Source organism: Hyperolius riggenbachi, chromosome 7, assembly GCF_040937935.1.
Source record: "Hyperolius riggenbachi isolate aHypRig1 chromosome 7, aHypRig1.pri, whole genome shotgun sequence".
NCBI classification, from domain to species: Eukaryota; Metazoa; Chordata; class Amphibia; order Anura; family Hyperoliidae; genus Hyperolius; species Hyperolius riggenbachi.
Window position 1 is genome coordinate 210614251 of NC_090652.1, and position 20015 is coordinate 210634265.

Sequence of the window (20015 nt, forward strand, 5' to 3'; positions counted from 1 at the left end):
CTAGCTAATAACAACAATGCTACTAATATTATAAATGGGAAATTTCGGATGTTTGTATGTTTGTTACTCGATCACGCAAAAATGGCTGAACGGATTTGAATGAAATTTGGCACACACATAGTACATTACCTGGAATAACATATATGATACATTTTATTCCCATAACTAAAGAGTGGGCGGAGACAAATACAAATTTCACTGGGAAAATGTAAACTGCAGCCATTCTTACACTGTTTATGGTAGGGTGCTCAAACTTTGCACAGTTGGTCACTGGGTGCCTATAAAAGCCAATCAAAATTCACCTATTGATTTTCAAGAGGAATATTAACATTGCTGCCATTCTTGCACTGTTAATGGCACAAGCCTCAAACCTGGTAGAGTTGATCATTTGGTGACTGGGGTTCAACTTGAGAAAGGGGGGGATGGAGCCACAAACAGCCAATCAGATTTGTTTCATTCCAATGCAAACTATTGATGCCAAACACCGCAAAGCTCACAAACTTGGTAATTGATAATTGACTAATTGTGTGTTATGGTTAGGAAAGTGAGCACAGCCAACACCAGGCAAATACATAATCGGGCAATGCAGGTTCATAAGTAGGCGGAGACAAATACAACTTTTACTGGGAAAATATAAACTGCAGCCATTCTTACACTGTTAATGGTAGGGTTTTCAAACTTTGCACAGCAGTTGGTTACTGGGTGAGTGAGATTAATATTCAGAAAAGTGAGTGGAGCCTATAAAAGCCAATCAAAAATTACCTATTGATTTTTCAGGGGTATATTTCATTGCTGCCATTCTTGCAATGGCACAAGCCTCAAACCTGGTACAGTTGGTCATTGGGTGACTGGGGTTTAAATTGATAAAAAGGGGGTGGAGCCACAAACAGACAATCTGATTTGTTTCATTTTAATGCAAGTTATTGATGCCAAAGACCTCAAAGCTCACAAACTTGGTCAATAAGTAATTGATTAATTGTGTGTTAGGGTTAGGAAAAGTAGGCGCAGCCAACACCAGCCAAATACATAATCGGGCAACGCCGCGTCATCAGTGGGCAGAGACAAATACAAATTTCACTGAGAAAATGTTAACTGCAGCCATTCTTACACTGTTAATGGCAGGGTTCTCAAACTTTGTACAATTGGTCACAGGGTGACTGGGATTAATATTCAGAAAAGTGGGTGGAGCCTACAAAAGCCAATCAAAATTCACCTATTGATTTTGAAAGGGAATATTTAATTGCTGCCATTCTTGCACTGTTAATGGCACAAGCCTCTTGCACTGTTAATCACCTGTACCTGGTACAGTTGGCCATTGGGTGATTGGGGTTCAAATTCAGAAAAGGGGTGAAGCCACAGCCAATCAGATTTATTTTATTTCAATGCAAATTATTGATGCCAAAGACCGCAAAGCTCACAAACTTGGTCGTTAAGTAATTGAGTAATTGTGTGTTAGGGTTAGGAAAAGTGGGCGGAGCCAACACCACCCAAATACATACCCGGGCCACCAGCTAGTTATACAATAAAGTTAGGGAAAAAAGTTTTAAAAGTTAAAAAAAAGGTGACATGGCCCCAATAAAATGAAAATTTTTTTTTAATCCCTAGTAAATTTTTACCCCAACCTAGCCTATTAACCCCTGCAATACCTATACCTGTTTATAAGCTTTGAATGACTGCTGCCTGTAGCGATCGGATGCGATCGCTATGGCGAAAGTTTGGGGCCCCAGTGCTCTACAGATGTATTGCTCTGCCGTTGCCTAGTGATGCATCTGAACAACACTATGGCCTCCGAACTGGTGCCCTAGCGAATGCATCCAATCACCACTGGGGATAACGGTCTGCCACATGCTCAGCTAGTAAAAAGATATAGCATATGGGGCCTGATTCACAAAGTGGTGCAAACTGTTTAGCACGGGTGTGCTAAACAGTTAGCACGTTAAGTGCCGTTCGCAGATTTTTGCGCGCGCAAAGTGCCGCGATTTGTGCGATCGCGGACTTTTGCACGCGCAATTTGCAGCGATTCGCGCTGGACGGACTTCACGTGCTAACTGTTTAGCTCACCTGTGCTAAACAGTTTGCACCGCTTTGTGAATCAGGCCCATGATGTACCTGAAAATGAATATTACATACTTACACCACCTCTCAGAAGCTCACCATTTTCTTCTAAAGATGGCCACACACCATACAATTTTTTTAAATATCTTTTCAATTCAAGAATTGCAATCAATTTTTCTGACTGATTATAACATTGCAAAAATCTTACCAATGTACCACACACGTGTTCATTTTTTCCCCAATAATGAAAAAAAGATTGAAAACTCTTAGAAAATTGCTTGGGTGTATATAGTATATTAATAAATTGACAATGTACCACACACTATTCAATTTTCATGAAAATTTATCAGAAAAATCCGCCACTCCCATCGACCTATATCCAATAAAACAGCAAATCCGATCAGATTTCTTGTTCTAATAAAAAAAAGTTTTGATACACCGGAAAATCCAATCATTTTTATCTAATTGCTGTGAAATTGGATCACTTTCTATATGGTGTGTGGCCACCTTAACAAAGATTCCTTCCAGTTCTGACACGGTCTTCTCAGAACTAAAATGCCTTAGGGTCCTTTTTCCACTATACCAGTTGCTGTCAGTTATAACTGAAAGGACAACTGATGTTCAAGGTATTGTCCATTTCTCCCTATGGCTCAAGCGATATTACTGAGTGCTTACACGGAAGCTGTTATAGGGTCAACACCATTTCTAGAATGGAGGATGGGAAATTCCATTGATCACTGTGGATTAACAGGATGCAGAGAATTAGAAAGAGATTGATGAGCAGACTACACGGAGGTAAGTATGACATGACATATGTATGTTTATTTTGACTTTTATTTTTCAGTTCAAGTTTGCTTTAAAAGACATTTTATTTATAATGTGAAAATGTCCCCTAGGAGAAAACTCAGGAGAAAAAGTAAATTTGATTGGGCCCTATGTGTCCAGCTTCAGCATTGCTCCTTCCAATGAGCAGTCAGGGTTAATTTCTTTAAAGTGGACCTGAACTCAGAACTCCTCTCTGCTCTAAAAGATACGCGACAGCATAATAACCTTTAACCTCTTAAGGACCACAGGCTTTTTTTTTTTCAAATTAGGGCTCTGCAGCTTTGTGTTGGTGGGCTCTGATTGCTGCTGCAGGTTGTTGTTTTTTTATAAATGTATTTCTCTCTTTTTTTTATTTTTTCCTCTCACTCCCCCCGCCAGCCAATCATTGCAATCAGCTGTCACAGGCATCGGCCTATGAGAGCTGATCACTCTTGTGCCTCCCTAGGGGACAGCCGAGTGATACGGCTGTCCCCAGTACAGCGCTGCCATAGATCGCAGCGCTGTACAGTGTAAATAGACAGCGGTTCCTGGGGGCAAAACACGCCCCAGGACTTGAAGCCAGTTGGCGTTACTGGTCCTGGGGGAGCCGCCACGTACACGACAATCGCCGTGATGCGGTCGTAAAGTAGTTAAACAAAAGACATTTCTTTGTTACAGCTGATACAAATTCTAAAATAAATCTGCACAGTTTCTACTTCCTGATTCATGGAAGCATACATATTGTTTACAGCCTGTGCTTTCAAAAGGGCTAATCTGCTTTTCTGCCATAGGCAGTCATGTGACACAGGGGAAGGATCAAATTACAACTAGAGTTGGGCCGAACGGTTCGCCGGCGAACGTGGTTCGCGCGAACTTAGGTGGTTCGCGTGCGGGTGCCGCACGCGAACGTTTTGCGGAAGTTCGGTTCGCCCCATAATGCACCTGAGGGTCAACTTTGACCCTCTACATCACAGTCAGCAGGCCCAGTGTAGCCAATTAGGCTACACTAGCCCCTGGAGCCCCACCCCCCCTTATATAAGGCAGGCAGCGGCGGCCATTACGACCACTCGTGTGCCTGCATTAGAGAGAGTAGGGCGAGCTGCTGTCTGTCTCTAGGGAAAGATTAGTTAGGCTTAGCTTTTCCTGGCTGCATACCTGTTCTGTTCAGTGAGCCCTCAGCCCACTGCATACCTGTACTGTGATCCTGCCACTGCATACCTGTTCAGTGATCCTGCCAGTGCATACCTGTTCAGTGATCCTGCCACTGCATACCTGTTCAGTGATCCTGCCAGTGCATACCTGTTCAGTGATCCTGCCACTGCATACCTGTTCAGTGATCCTGCCAGTGCATACCTGTTCAGTGATCCTGCCACTGCATACCTGTTCAGTGATCCTGCCACTGCATACCTGTTCAGTGATACTGCCACTGCATACCTGTTCAGTGATCCTGCCACTGTATACCTGTTCTGTGAACCCGCCACTGTATACCTGTTCTGTTCAGTGGACCCGCCACTGTATACCTGTTCTGTGAACCCGCCACTGTATACCTGTTCTGTTCAGTGGACCCGCCACTGTATACCTGTTCAGTGATCCTGCCACTGCATACCTGTTCAGTGATCCTGCCACTGTATACCTGTTCTGTGAACCCGCCACTGTATACCTGTTCTGTTCAGTGGACCCGCCACTGTATACCTGTTCTGTGAACCCGCCACTGTATACCTGTTCTGTTCAGTGGACCCGCCACTGTATACCTGTTCAGTGATCCTGCCACTGCATACCTGTTCAGTGATCCTGCCACTGTATACCTGTTCTGTGAACCCGCCACTGTATACCTGTTCTGTTCAGTGGACCCGCCACTGTATACCTGTTCTGTGAACCCGCCACTGTATACCTGTTCTGTTCTGTGAACCCGCCACTGTATACCTGTTCTGTTCAGTGGACCCGCCACTGTATACCTGTTCTGTGAACCCGCCACTGTATACCTGTTCTGTTCAGTGGACCCGCCACTGTATACCTGTTCAGTGATCCTGCCACTGCATACCTGTTCAGTGATCCTGCCACTGTATACCTGTTCTGTGAACCCGCCACTGTATACCTGTTCTGTTCAGTGGACCCGCCACTGTATACTTGTTTAGTGAACACTGTGTGTCAGTGTGAAGCAGTACCTTAATTACACTACCTGATTGATGTATACACATGCAAGATGTTTTAAAGCACTTTAGGCCTGTCATTTAGCATTCAATGTGATTTCTGCCCTTAAAACGCTGCTTTGCGTCAAATCCAGATTTTTCCCGGGGACTTTTGGCATCTATCCCACTCCGCCATGCCCCCCTCCAGGTGTTAGACCCCTTGAAACATCTTTTCCATCACTTTTGTGGCCAGCATAATTATTTTTTTTTTCAAAGTTCGCATCCCCATTGAAGTCTATTGCGGTTCGCGAACTTTAACGCGAACCGAACGTTCCGCGAAAGTTCGCGAACCCGGTTCGCGAACCTAAAATCGGAGGTTCGGCCCAACTCTAATTACAACTAGTGATTAGACACAAATGTGGGGGAAATACACAGGCTAAACTCTTTAAAGAGACAGTGAAGCGAAAAAAATAAATTATGATATAATGATTTGTATGTGTAGTACAGCTAAGAAATAAAACATTAGGAGCAGAGAAATAAGTCTAATATTGTTTCCAGTACAGGAAGAGTTAAGAAACTCCAGTTGTTATCTATGCAAAAAAGCCATTGAGCTCCATGACTTTCAAAGTCGCAGAGAGCTCTGTCTTCTGAAGCTTGTTATCTCAACTGTCAATCATTGTATTTTCTCTTTCTCTCCAGAGGACAGGTCAATAGTTCACAAGACTGCTCTGTAAAAACACATTTAGAATGCTGAGTAGTGTGCAAACTGCAAATATTAGCGAATGATGCAATGTTATGAAAAACACTATATAAATGAAAATAAAAATATGAGAATATTTTCTTTGGTACTAATCTTCTAATAATTATCTGTACTACACAACCAATTCATTATATCATAATATTTTTTTTTACTTCCGTGTCTCTTTAAATACATACAGGGTGCATTTCTGTTGTTTTCCTTGTGTCCTGTGCAAGAGTTCAGGTCCACTTTAAAGATTGACTGACTGGATTTTTTTTGCAGACCAAGGGACACAGAGTTCTTCTCCAGCACCACAATTGGAAGGTATTCATTCTTTGGCAATCAGCCTTCCGCTACAATTAGTGCCTTTATTTAAATCCCAGTGGCCAATAAGAGACTGTATATCTGTAAACGGCCATTTCTAAGTATGAAAAGGTGTTTTGTGAATTAATTATCGCTACTTAGGAGGTGTTGCATAGGAGGGGTGATTCTTCGCGTTCCCAGCCACAATAGCCCCCTCTATGCTGCTATACGCTAAAGCAGCATAAAGGGTGCTATTGTGGCCGGCAGGAACATCTGATGGAGTCTGCGTAGGCACAATACAGCTGCAGGGGGCTGCTGGAAGCCCCAGGTGAGTAAAACTAATTTTTTTTTCCAGAGATTTAAGTGACCCTTTAATGGGGTTCTGTGGCATGGCATGTCTAAAAAATACTAAAACTGACACTTACCTGGGGCTTCTATCGGCTCCCTGCAGCTGTCATGTCCCGCGTCGTCCTCCTACGATCATTCTGTTCCCAGCTGCCGTTACTCTGCTAATTATTCGTCTAACTAGACAAATATAACTGTGGCTGCACAGCCGTGGCTCGCTCCCGCGCACGTCATCGGAAGCTTACTGTGCAGTACGAAGTTTTCTTGTACTGCGCCTGCTCCCGATGGCCGCAGTTCTATTCATCTAGTTAGACGAATAATTAGCAGATTACCGACGGCGGGGAACAGAAGATCGTAGGAGGACGGCGCAGGACATGACCACTGCAGGGGGCCGATAGAAGCCCCAGGTAAGTGTCAGTTTTAGTTTTTTTAGACATGCCACAGAACCCCTCTAAAATTAACTTTTTCAGGCAACAAAATAAAATGAGAAAAACAGCCTGGTTATTAATATGTTTTTCACTGTACATACACACCTCACCTCAGATACACTTGAAATAAGTGACTGAAGAAGGAAAAATAAAACCAAAGGTTCAATATAGGTTGCCCAGTAGCAAGCTCTTTTGTGCCAACTTTTATAAAGTAATGATCATTAAAAACAACGGTACTGTACCTCCAGGTACCATTCATGTAATTAAGCCATTGAGACTGTGGAACATCTATCAGCTGCTGTATGAAGATTCCATAGGGAGCTTATAAGTTAGCATGACAAGATGGCAGCCATGATAAACTGGGACATCTCTGCAACAGGTGTCATGTACTCGTCGATTGGTAGAAAAACAGGAAAGAGGGTTAAAAGTAAAGCTCTTAAGGGATTTCCACTTTTATATAGAAAAAAACATCTTCAGTATAACATGTCAGATATAACAGTGATTGAGAGGCAGCAGGTGTGGCTGATTGATGTGATCCTGCCAGGGGCCAGTCAAGTGGAACAGAAGAGGTTGAAGATTATGAAATTTAAGGAATTGCAAAGTAAGTTGCAGAAGCAGAATGCAGCCTTTCTGGAGAATGAAAACAGCTGAAGTGCCAGTTGAAGCTGGATCACTTGCTGCAATCCCAGTAGATTTTAAATATTTTTTGAATACCCTGACACTAAAAGAATAACTATTCTCCAGCTGTACAGGACTGAATTAATAATAATAATAATAAGGATCTTCCGAGTGAGAGGGGAAAAGAAATACACAGAGCTGTTGTACCATGAAAGGCCGTTTGGGAATTGTGCTGTTATTGGGGCCATTGACATCATTCAAGAGATTAACCACTTGAGGACCCACCCTTTACCCCCCCTTAACGACCAGCGCTGTTGTTGCTGATCTGTGCTGGGTGGGCTCTCCAGCCCCCAGCACAGATCAGCGTGCAGGCAGAGCGACCAGATCGCCCCCCTTTTGTCCCCACTAGGGGGATGATGTGCTGGGGGGGTCTGATCGCTCCTGCCTGCGGGTGTTGCGGGGGGGGGGGACACCTCAAAGCCCCCCTCCGCGGCGAAATCCTCCCCCTCCCTCTCCTACCTGGCCCCCCTGGTGTTCCGGGCTGCACAGGACGCTATCCGTCCTGTGCAGCCAGTGACGGGACGTCCCCTGTCACATGGCGGCGATCCCTGGCCGCTGATTGGCCGGGGATCGCCGATCTGCCTTACGGCGCTGCTGCGCAGCAGCGCCGTACAAATGTAAACAAAGCGGATTATTTCCGCTTGTGTTTACATTTAGCCTGCGAGCCGCCATCGGCGGCCCGCAGGCTATTCACGGAGCCCCCCGTCGTGAATTGACAGGAAGCAGCCGCTCGCACGAGCGGCTGCTTCCTGATTAATCAGCCTGCAGCTGGCGACGCAATACTGTGTCGCTGGTCCTGCAGCTGCCACTTTGCCGACGCGCGTTATGAGTGCGCGGTCGGCAAGTGGTTAAAAAGAAAACAATGACATTACACAGCTCTCTTTAGTTTTTTTATATTTTTGTTTCACCTAATGAAAAACACATTCTCAACTTCTAGTTCACCCCTCCAATGTGCTTAAAGTTTACCAGAGATCAAGCTTTAGTCAGAATCAATACTTACCCGGGGCATCCTCCTGCCCCATAAACACATGCGAGTCCCACTCCGTCCTCCTGTGGTCTGCCGTTCAGCCACGATCAGTCCCAGTAACTTGCTCAGTTGCGTCCAGTCTAGGTCTTTTGCACATGCACAGTAGACCTGGACTGATGTCAATGAACCAGTTACCGGGGCTGATCAGGGCTGAATGGCAGACCGCGGGAGGACGGAGTGGGACTCACGTGTTTATGGTACGGGAGGAAGTATCAATTTTGACTAAAGCTTGATCACTGGTTTCCTTTAAAGAACAACTATCAAAGAAACTGTTCTACTGTAAACCCCACATATCTATAGAGCTTTTAGCCAGCAACACTAGAAAGCTTTCAGAGGTCTCTCATCACAGCCTGTGTGAAAAAAATGCCTTGTTTACCAGCTGTTTGTAACAATTTGTGTCAGCATTGATGCTAGAGGCTAGAGCTATACCATATAGCTAGGTTACTGTCAATGAACCAGTTACTGGGGCTGATCAGGGCTGAATGGCAGACCGCGGGAGGACGGAATGGGACTCACGTGTTTATGGTACGGGAGGAAGTATCAATTTTGACTAAAGCTTGATCTCTGGTTTCCTTTAAAGAACAACTATCAAAGAAACTGTTCTACTGTAAACCCCACATATCTATAGAGCTTTTAGCCAGCAACACTAGAAAGCTTTTCAGAGGTCTCTCATCACAGCCTGTGTGAAAAAAATGCCTTATTTACCAGCTGTTTGTAACAATTTGTGTCAGCATTGATGCTAGAGGCTAGAGCTATACCATATAGCTAGGTTACGCTTCTCTGTCACTATTCACAGAGGAATGATTTACGGTTTGTTTCTGCCCTGTCTGCTTTCTCACAGAGCATATGAGAACAGATGAGGGAGTTTTAGATGCAGAGAAGGATCTGAAAAGAAGGACCTGTACTTTTTCCTTACTTGGATTCTTCCCCCTACCCCATTCAGAATGAGATCTCCCTGGCTGTAAACTGTTTTCTTTACACTGCAAGACAGGGAGAGAAACACAGGATAAGGCACACAGAGCTTTAGCTGATGATTACTTATACACATTTGAAGCTATATTTCTGCTTTCTATCATTCAGAACACATTTTACTCACAGTATTACAGCCAGTGAAGATTGTTTCTGTATGTTGGATGTGCTGGACACAGTCCTCCATAGTAATGCCCACATTGAAAACTGTTCTCTGTAAATGTCATATTTTCGTCACTTAAAACATTATTGCTATTTGCTAGTAATTACTGGAAATATATGTGGCGTTTAGAATTTTAGTTCACTTTGATAGTTGTCCTTTAACCTTCCTGGCGGTGACCCCGCGCAGGAGGTTTTCTCAGGTAAGCCACGCAGGAGGTTTTCTCAGGCCCTACTGGGCCGATTTGCTTAATTTTTTTTTGCTGAACGCAGCTAGCTCTTTGCTAGCTGCGTCAGCACACCGATCGCCGCCGGCGACGGGGGAAGCCCTCCAGGAAATCCCGTTCTTTGAACGGGATTTCCTGATCGAAGTGGGCGGGGGGATGCTGCTGAGCAGCGGCTATCATGTAGCGAGCCTTCGGCTCGCTACATGATTTAAAAAAACAAAAACAAAAAAAAACTGCTGCGCTGCCTCCTGGCGGAAAACATTAGACCGCCAGGAGGGTTAAAGGGAACCAGAGCTAATGGAAGTAAAAGCTGTTATACATACCTGGGGCTTCCTCCAGCCCCGTACGCACGGATCACTCCCACGCTGCCATCCACCGCTGCCCGCATCTAGGAGAACTGGCTCCCGTCGCTGACGTCATCGGAGCCGGGCTACGCGGAAGTGCGCCCTCTACGTATCTCTCCATACACTGCTGCAGAGATACGCAAAGAGCGCACCTTTGCTACGCTAGACTGGCTCCGACTGGCGGCAGAGCGGGGTCCCGGTTCTCGTAGATGCGGGCAGCCCTGGACGGCAGCGTGGGAGCGATCCGTGCGTATGGGGCTGGAGGAAGCCCCATTTATGTATAACAGCTTTTACTTCCATTAGCTCTGGTTCTCTTTGCTCCCATTCATTCACCAATAACTTTATTACTACTTATCACACCTAAATGATCTATATATTGTTTTTTTCAGGACAAATTAGGCTTTAAGCATGTGATAATTTTGTTTAGTAATTACCTTATTTTCTATGCATTTTAAAGGGAAAATAAGGGAAAAATAGAAAAAAAAAACACGATTTCTCTATTTACATTCAATATAGCTTTACAATAAACAGTGCTAACTATAAGTTAAACCCACAAATTTTATTTGTTTATTCATTCTGGTTATTAAAACATTTAGATTTTGTTCCTAGCACAATGTGTGGTGAGATTATTGTATTTGGAAAGAAAGGTGTCTTTTTCTGTTCTCTTATTTTTTTCTTTCTCATTATACACTATCGACGATTACAAGATCTTATTTGCAAAAATAATAGTAATATACCCTCATGGCATACATATTTAAAAAGCCATGTTCCTAAGGTAACAATATATATTTTCTTCTTTTATATTCTGTATCTTTGTTATCATTTTACAAGTCTTTTATTTTGGTACAGAATATGTTAAAAAGTATTTGCTTTTGATTCAGTTTGTGACTAAAAAGAGTACACAAGACATGGGCCTCAACCCAAAAACTGTATTCTACTACTTATCCCGGTTAAAATGTTACCACATATGTCTCTAGTAGTTTTCTTACAACTTTCCTGAGTTTGATCATCATTTTGAAAATGAATTTTTATGGTTTGATTGAGTTTGTCCCTACCTATTTTTTAGGTGATGGGTGTCCAAGCTGTAAGACACACAGTAACAAACTGGTGGTGCATTGGCCACAAATACAATGGACGTATATATACGTCCTTTGTCATGAAGTGGTTAAGCAGACTTCTGACTCTTAACTTTTTCACTTACTGAGTCCTGAAACTTTTTATGCTGCTTATTGTTATCCATTCCCCACTCCTTTTAAATATTTGACTGGCTCGTCAGTTGAATACACTTTGCAGGAAGCACCTGTGGCTGTGCACAAGCGCATTTAACATGGGCATGCGTGAGTTCCGAATGTTGCATGTTCAGTATAGGGTAGCACTTGTGCACGAAAGAAAGAATATATGGATAAGTACTTTCTCTCCCAGCCATGAACAAGCATGTCTGGACTGGGCCTGTGCTAATAAGGTCCATGTATGCCCACTAGAACAAAGCCATTTATGCACAGCTTTTTTTTCCTCTGTGCTTTGTCCTTCTGGGCATGCATATACCTTACTTGTGCATGCCCAGTACAGACGCTCATCCACTGCTGCTTGGAGCCAGCTAAAAGGGGGGGGGGGATTAAATTCTCACTTAGGTAGAGGTAAGCCTCTGGATAATCCCGTGTCCTCCTTGCCCCCAGTGTTGCCACGCAAGGACTCTGAACTTATCCAACAATAACTAGTTGAATATGTTCCCATGACTATGCTTGCTGCAGTGTACCAGCATAGCCGTACTGTGCCTGCACGAGTATGGCCGCTTGCGTACTCATGCATGCACAGTATGACGTTCATTCACAAGGGTCCTGGTCCCAGTGAAGGTAGTCTTCAGCAAAACATGAGAAGCCTCTGTAAGATCTAGAAGTGGGCAACTAATAACCCCCCCTCCCGGATAACTAATAACCCCTCCCCCCGGTCTCTACCCTTACACACACACACACACACACACACTCTCCCCCATCCCCCTCCCAGGATGAAAATGGTCGCCTGATAAATAGCATTTAGCAGGCACCCATTTTTCTTGTGTTACATTAAGGGCTGGTTCACATGGACGCTTGGCGGCGTCTACCGCCAATCGTTCGGGGTTCATCAGCTAAACGCTCCCATTCAAGTGAATGGGAGCATTTAGCATTGCGTGGTTACCGTAGATTACCGTTGATTGCATAAACGCGGCGATCCCGATTTAACGCGTCGTTTCAGCCGTCCCTAGAAGCCGAATGCAACGTCCAGGGCCGGCTAGCCGACGCGGCTTCATGTCCCCTTGTTGGGACAAGAAACACTGATCGCGACGGGAAGTCGACGATCTCCGTACTGCCGCCACCGAACGAGACGTCACAGAACGACGCGACTTCCTGGCCGCCCCAACGCCACCTGCTGTCCGTGTGAACTGGCCCTTAGCTGCTTTGTGTATAATGATTGTATTTGCTCTAAAGACCTATACACTAAATTGAAGTAATCCTTTAAAGGGAACCGGAAGTGAGAAGGATATGGAGGATGACATTTATTTCATTTTAAACAATATCAGTTGCCTGGCTGTCCCGCTGATCCTCTGCCTCTAATACCTTTAGCCGTAGACCCCGAACAAGCATGCAGATCAGGTGTTTCCAACAAAAAAGATTAGCTGTATGCTTGATTCAGGTGTGTGATTCAAACACTACGACAGTCAAAGAGATCAGCAGGAGTCAGGACTACCAGGCAACTGGTATTATGTATTTCTCGCTTCAGGTTTGAAAGTAGGAACTGCACTTATCAAGTTAACTTAAAACTTGGAAAATGCTCTCTCCATGAGATAATATATGTATAATACTGTAATAAGATATGTACAATATGTTTCATATATTAATGTTTGCTTGTAAAATTCTATCCAGGGGTGTGAAATTTGACATACACCATTTTATATTGCAAGACAATTTTACCTTTCAAGAAAAACATACTTTTTTGCAATCTATATGAATTAATGAAGACACGTATAAAATAAATTATGCATGGCTCATTACAAACTCATGTAAACACTCAGCTACAAGTTGTGCCGACAGCTGGCATTGGTTTTAAGGCTCTCTCGCTGCATTTTGATCTGTGAGCATCATGTGTTAGACAATTATTTTCATTGGATTGAGCATGGTCCCTGTTGGTCATGGACAGATGGTACAGCGAGGTACCATTTCAGTTTTTCAGGGGGAATATTTCTGTGTAATTCAAGATAAATAACATCTGTGTCTGTTGATATAGTTGCATTTCTGTGTTTTCCAGACTGAGCAGGACTATGGGAGCTGAAGATCTTGCATGTAAGATGTTGAAAGGTTGCCCTCGAGAAAGGATCTCTGCTGAGGATGCCCTGCTTCATAAATTCTTCAGTACTTTGCCTTGTCAGCTTTACCAGCTATCTGACGGTATGTTCATGGATGCCCATGCATAAATGATTTCACTGTTTCATCTGGATTGATTTTTAATTCACAAGGTACTTGTTTATAGTCAAGTGTAGAAATCGCATGAGATGAACTTGTTTTGAACCACAAAAGTGCTCATTTAAAGAATTTTTAATAAGTACAGACAGTTCTACTATTTTTTTCTACCTCCTTTCAGAGGTACAGATGTAAATACTGATTTCTGCTGCTCAGAATCATTATTTCACGATCTCATCAAAACTAAACTGAAACTAGGAGTGGCCTGAAATCTCTTTAAAACGTCTGACTTTTCCCCTCTCACTCTCATTCCCCATTGTTTGTGTGCCTGTTTACACAGCTCTTCTTACAACATGATTATAGGTATAAAGAGTCCCGTATACACCTTACACCTTCGTCATCCAAAGTGATTGTTTGTGATTGCTTAGAATGTCTTTACAGAATGTGTACAGGTGTTTCCTAATGTCTGCAGACAGGACATTGGCAATGGGACACAGTGGAAAGTTATGTCTGAATGCTGCTGTTCTATCCTACTGAAGCTCATTTCTGCTTATCCTCCCCTTCCTCTCTCCAGAGGGCAGAACAAGTTACGCGACAGAGAGTCAAGCAGCATGTTTCTATGGGCATTTGTCACCCAAAATGTTCATGAATATTCCTTTTGAGAAACCAAAGGCTAAAGTGGGTAGCAGAATTTTAAGGATTTATGAGCAGTATTATATGATCAATAAATGAAGATGGTTAAAGTAAACCTGCAAGCTCAGTTACAGCTTTAGCAAACTGCACATACACAGAACTCTCCCAGACAGGGGAGCATGACGGGGACAGCGCATGCAAAGTAGTCCCTGACCAGCTCAGTCTGGGACTTTGCCAGGGCTGACAGCAGTGCAAGCAGATAGGCTGGAGGGGGCTGGAAGAAATCCAAGGTAAGTATAAATCCTTGTGATAGTGTTGACTCTGTACACTTTAAGGGTCCATTCACACCATACAATGGGCTTGATTCACTAAGACAAATAGCGTGCCTTATCAGAGTTAACCCGCCTTATCGGTGTTAACATGCCTTATCAGAGTAGCATAGCGAGCACTACAAACTTATGCCTGCTAATTGGCAATGACAAGACAATGACAAATGCTAATTGGCATGACTCATCCTGCCCTGAGCCCCTGTGGGTCCAATCACTTTGAAGGACATTATCCCCGCACTTTGATTGGTTGGCCCAATAGGCTGCCTGTCAAGTTTCCTGTCAAGTGACAGGCAGCCTATTGAGCCAATCAAAGTGCAGGAGATAATGTCCTTTAAAGTGATTGGATCCGCAGGGGCTCAGGGCAGGACGAGTGAAGCTCTCGTCATTGCCAATTAGCAGGCATAAGTTCGTAGCGCACACTATGCTACTCTGATAATGCGTGTTAACTCTGGTAAGGCATGTTAACTCTGATAAGGAGTGCTAACTCAGATAAGGCGTGTAAACTCTGATAAGATGTGTTAACTCTGATAAGGCATGCTATTTGTCTTGGTGAATCAAGTCCATTGTGTGCAGGATTGGTATTTGGTGCACGCTTATCCCAATGCATGGCTTGCGCAGCAGTGTATAATATGTTGGCGCTTTATAAATACAATAAATAAATAATATATGCTGCAATGCGTCCATCATCGACTGTAATACTTTACAACCCAATGGGAATTTGCATGCATTGTCTGGTTAAATGTTCCCGGACCTGTTATATCGCAGTGCATGGGTAAGCGCTCCTGTACTTGGAATAGCAAAATGAAAGTTAATCGTACACAGCTGACAGCACCGTATTTAAGCCTATTTGTTATGAAACTGGACAGAGAGCCAGCAGATGGTCACGTCTTGCAGCATATACTGACACTGAAACCTGGAATATCGTGCACTAATGTTTATTACAAGGCAAATAACGTACAAAGTGCATGCAAAGAAATCACAATATTATTATTATTATTATTATTGATTTATAAAGCGCCAACATATTCCGTGGCGCTGCACAAAGTAAGAAACAAACATGGGGTTCATAATACAGACAATGGTGTACACTAATATACAAGATACATAATTAGTGACAAAATACAAAAAATGATACAGCATACAGAATACAAAATACAGAAGTGGTAATGACAGTGATAAAAGTAACATGATGAATAAAATGTATAATGAATTCCAAGACACAAAAAAGAGGGAGAGAGCCTTGCCCTTGCAAGCTTACAATCTAAAGGGAATGGGGGAAACAAGAGGAGGGGTAGTATACGATAAAATATATAAAGGCAGTGTGTTTTAGGATACCTAGTAGGAGTGCAATTTGGTCTTAGGACAAAGGGAAGTGGCTTAAGGTAGCGAAATACATTATACACAGAGTGCTCAATCACTACACAGAAGCGGCAGAAACTTGGATGCTGCCATATTCTAAGACCCACTATTTGTAGCCATATTTGCATTGTGGTTGCCTCCAGCGGAACCCAAATTTTACAGTATAGCCACTATTTATAATGGTGCCTATGGCGATGCTCGAAAATCTTCATTTTTGGCGGCTTTCATTTTTGAGGCGGGTTTAGTTAAGGTTTGGCGTGCGGGAGTTAAGGTTAAGCGTGGGGGAAGATTAAGGTAAACCATATGGAGGAGGGTTAAGGTTAGGCAAGGGCAGGGGGTGGTTAAGGTTAACTGTGGAAGGGGTTAAGGTTAGGCATTTATTGAAAACACAAATCTAGGAACATGTCAGCAACATCAGAAATGCGGTGGTTGGTAGCCCCCTAGGTAAACATTTCCATGTGCATCATAAAAGTGACCCTGGTAGATTGAGATTTAAGGGCTTTCATAGAATGAGCATCCCCTCAAGAGGTGGTGACCTTGAGAACACATTGTGTCAGATGGACGTGAGGTGGATCTTTACGCTCCACACTCTAGCACCTCGGGGACTGAACACGGAACTGTCCTTAGTTCTTTTTTTGCCACCTTAAAATGTTTGAATTCACTGTCTACTGTGGAAGGATTATGGGTTGCTTTTGAATTTATGTTGTTTGTACCATATATGCAGCGTTGGCATCAGACGTGTTGTTTGTTTAATAGTCTAGTTGACTAAGTTACCCTGATATTAATGCTCCTTGATACACATGACGATCAGGTGGCTTACTAACGAGTGCAATGTCACATTACGCTATTTGGATCTCCTGTACTTGCTCTTGTTATCCTAGAATCCTTAAATACGCTGCCATATTATAAAGTACTTATGTTCACTATACATTTTTTGAATGTACTGTTGTATGTATCTCGTACTTTTGTCAATAACATGTTTTAAAAAAAAATGTAGCAAGTTCTCCTGTTGGAGAGAGGATGCATTAATGTGTTTTTCAACAATTGGGTGTTCTGTCAGTCTTTTGGATGACGCTGCAGCTAATTAATTTTGAGCCATTCTCATCTCATTATTGATATATAATTGTTCTATACTGGAGTATTTTATTCTGGTTTGTTCTTACTGTTTCCCTAACCTTGTATTGATGAATACTGGACACGGTGGTGATTTTGCGGATGTGCTAGCATACTTCGTTGTGGATATTATGTACTGAGAATGCTGGTATATTTCGGGAAGCCACTGCTTGTGGTGCTGGTCTTATATATTAGGTCCACCGTTTGTGAGGGAGCTTTGTTATTATATGGCCTATCTGTGATGGTGAATATATTATCTAGCATGTATGCATTGGTGAGTGGTGACACTGACCGTTACATGTTTAGTTCCATCAGGGAAAAGGCTAGCGAATTGAATGCCATTGATCCTAAGTGCTACTTCCTCATTCCCTGTTTTAGAGATACACATATTGCAAGGATATGACAGGACAGTGTGACCTGTCTGTAGTTGCTGTGTAAGATGCATCAGAGCTGGGATTGGTCAAATGGTGACCCATGTGATTTTAAATGTTTAAATGGAAGAACCAATCACTGAGCCTCTTTGAGGAAGCCTGGAGAGCAGGGCGAAACATGTCATGACACTGTGTCAGGCCTGCAGGCATATCCACTCACAAATCAGCTCCAATGCCCCAATCTACCTCCACACGCTTCACCCTATGTGGTGCGTCCCCGCTTGAACGAGAGGTAAGAGACAACACATACCCGACTTCGGTTACACCCAGGCCTTTAGTGTGCAAGGTATTGGAGCTGAATGCAGGGTGAGCGAATAAAGTTCCAGGCCAAACAAGGATTCAGAGTTAGCAAAATCCAGAAACAGTCCAGGGTCATACACGGGTAAACAGATATATCGCAGTACAGGAGGGCTAGGCAGGAGAGAGGTCAAGAACGGATCCGAGGTCAAACCAGGCAGCAGACAAGGAAGGTCCAGTAACAAGCAGAGGTCGAAGTTCAGATATTCCAATATAACAAGAGCAGGAACACAGAGCAACCAGCGAGCTAGAGCTAGAAGCTATCACGAGCAATGACAGGAAGCACTCAGCAGGTTTAAATACTACATGCAACCAATCAGTGGCCGGCCACATGCACACAACAGCCAATCACACGCAGGCATCAATCAGCTGACAGCGAGATCAGCTGACACAGATGACCACAACAGGTCAGCTGAGCCACCCAGTACTGACCAGCAAACCTTCCTGACAGTATCAGCCATAGCACAGTGGTCAAGCTCACCACCTCTGACGTGGGAGACTAGGGTTCAATCCCAGGCAGGGTCAGCAACCACTATTTCATATTATTTAAATAAAACCCCTGCCTAAGATCCAGCTGACTATCCTGTCAGCTGACTCTACCTCTGTCGTCGCCTCAGACCATACTGCGACCGAGAGGCGCGGACCCTTACACACGGCCTGTTGTGTCAGCTGCACACTTGCTTGGCTCCAGCGCGCTGTTCTCCCACACAGGGGCATAACTAGACTAAATAGGCCCCCTGCAAAATGATAGCATGGGGCCACCTTTGTCCCCAAACCTCACAGGATCGGTAGCCGGCGAATTATAGCGGAGAGTGTTCTGCTGTAAAGCAGCCTCTGAAAGCAGGGAAAAATTATATATGCTCCTGCACACGATTTTTGTGAGGGAATGGGGAGGTTTCTTTGCGAATTGGCTGCACTTGCAACTGGAGAGAGGGAGGTAGAAGGGCCCCAAAGCCTCTGGGCCTCCCTGCATTGGCAGGGGTCGCAGGGATGATTGCTACGCCCATGCTCCCAAATGCTCCCAAAAGTGGTAGCAGGACTATACATTAACTACTTGCCGACCGCGCACTCATACCGCGTGTCGGCAAAGTGGCAGCTGCAGGACCAGCGACGCAGTTCTGCATCGCCGGCTGCAGGCTAATTAATCAGGAAGCAGCCGCTCGCGCAAGCGGCTGCTTCCTGTTAATTCACGGCGGGGGGCTCCGTGAATAGCCTGCGGGCCGCCGATCGGGGCTCGCAGGCTAAATGTAAACACAAGCGGAAATAATCCGCTTTGTTTACATTCGTACAACACTGCTAACAGTAGCAGCGTTGTACCAGATCAGCGATCCCCGGCCAATCAGCGGCCGGGGATCGCTGTCACATGACAGGCAGGAGCCTGTTAGAGGCTGCACAGGACAGATCCGTTCCTCTGCAGCCTCGGATCTCCGGGGAAGAGAGGAGAGGGGGGGAATTTTGCCGCGGAGGGGGGCTTTGAGGTGCCCCCCCCCCCCCCCGCAACACACAGGCAGGCAGGAGCAATCAGACCCCCCCAGCACATGATCCCCCTAGTGGGGAAAAAAGGGGGGCGATCTGGTCGCTCTGCCTGCACCCTCATCTGTGCTGGGGGCTGCACAGCCCACCCAGCACAGATCAGCTAAAACAGCGCTGGTCCTTAAGGGGGGTAAAGGGTGGGTCCTCAAGTGGTTGACTATAATGCAAATACTTCTGCACCAAAATGTAATGATCAAATTATAGTTCTCAACTTTTTTTTTTATAAAAGGGATGAACGCAGGCAGGTCGCCTTGTGTTTATTGCTATAAAAAAGTGGCATGTATTTACAGTGTATCGCCACTGGTGGTGAGCTGTAAATATAATGTGATAGAGTGGTCTGTACATGCAGATAGGCACCCAGTATAACAAGTTAGAACTCTTTACTGAAGAAAAACATGCAGGGATAAATCATTCAAAGACATCAGATTATGCACCTTACTTAGCACAGAGAGGAACGCAGAGTGAATACAGGAAATAGCAATGCCATAGAGATCATCATCACATTTTACAGACAGTGACATCTTGTGGTTGTTTTTGTATACTGCAGTTTAGATAATAATACTGTTGATACTTCCAACATAATGTCCATCTATTTGGAGATGCTGGAGCCACACTTGAAACTCATATTTATTTAGAAAGTCGAAGGCCACTTTTGTCCATAGATTGAACACAATGAAAG

General features: G+C 44.1%; 1 protein-coding gene across 5 annotated transcripts in view; it reads left to right on the top strand.

The window, feature by feature from the left end:
- CDK15 (cyclin dependent kinase 15) overlaps positions 1-20015 on the top strand; it is a 276452-nt gene that overhangs the window by 222334 nt on the left and 34103 nt on the right. For 3 of the 5 annotated variants that reach the window (XM_068245105.1, XM_068245101.1, XM_068245102.1), the window contains 2 exons: positions 6010-6051; positions 13490-13629. In XM_068245105.1, the coding sequence (XP_068101206.1) occupies positions 6010-6051; positions 13490-13629 (182 nt within the window). Of the gene's footprint in view, positions 1-6009; positions 6052-13489; positions 13630-20015 lie in introns of those variants that run through there. The other 2 variants (XM_068245104.1, XM_068245106.1) reach the window with 2 other exon arrangements.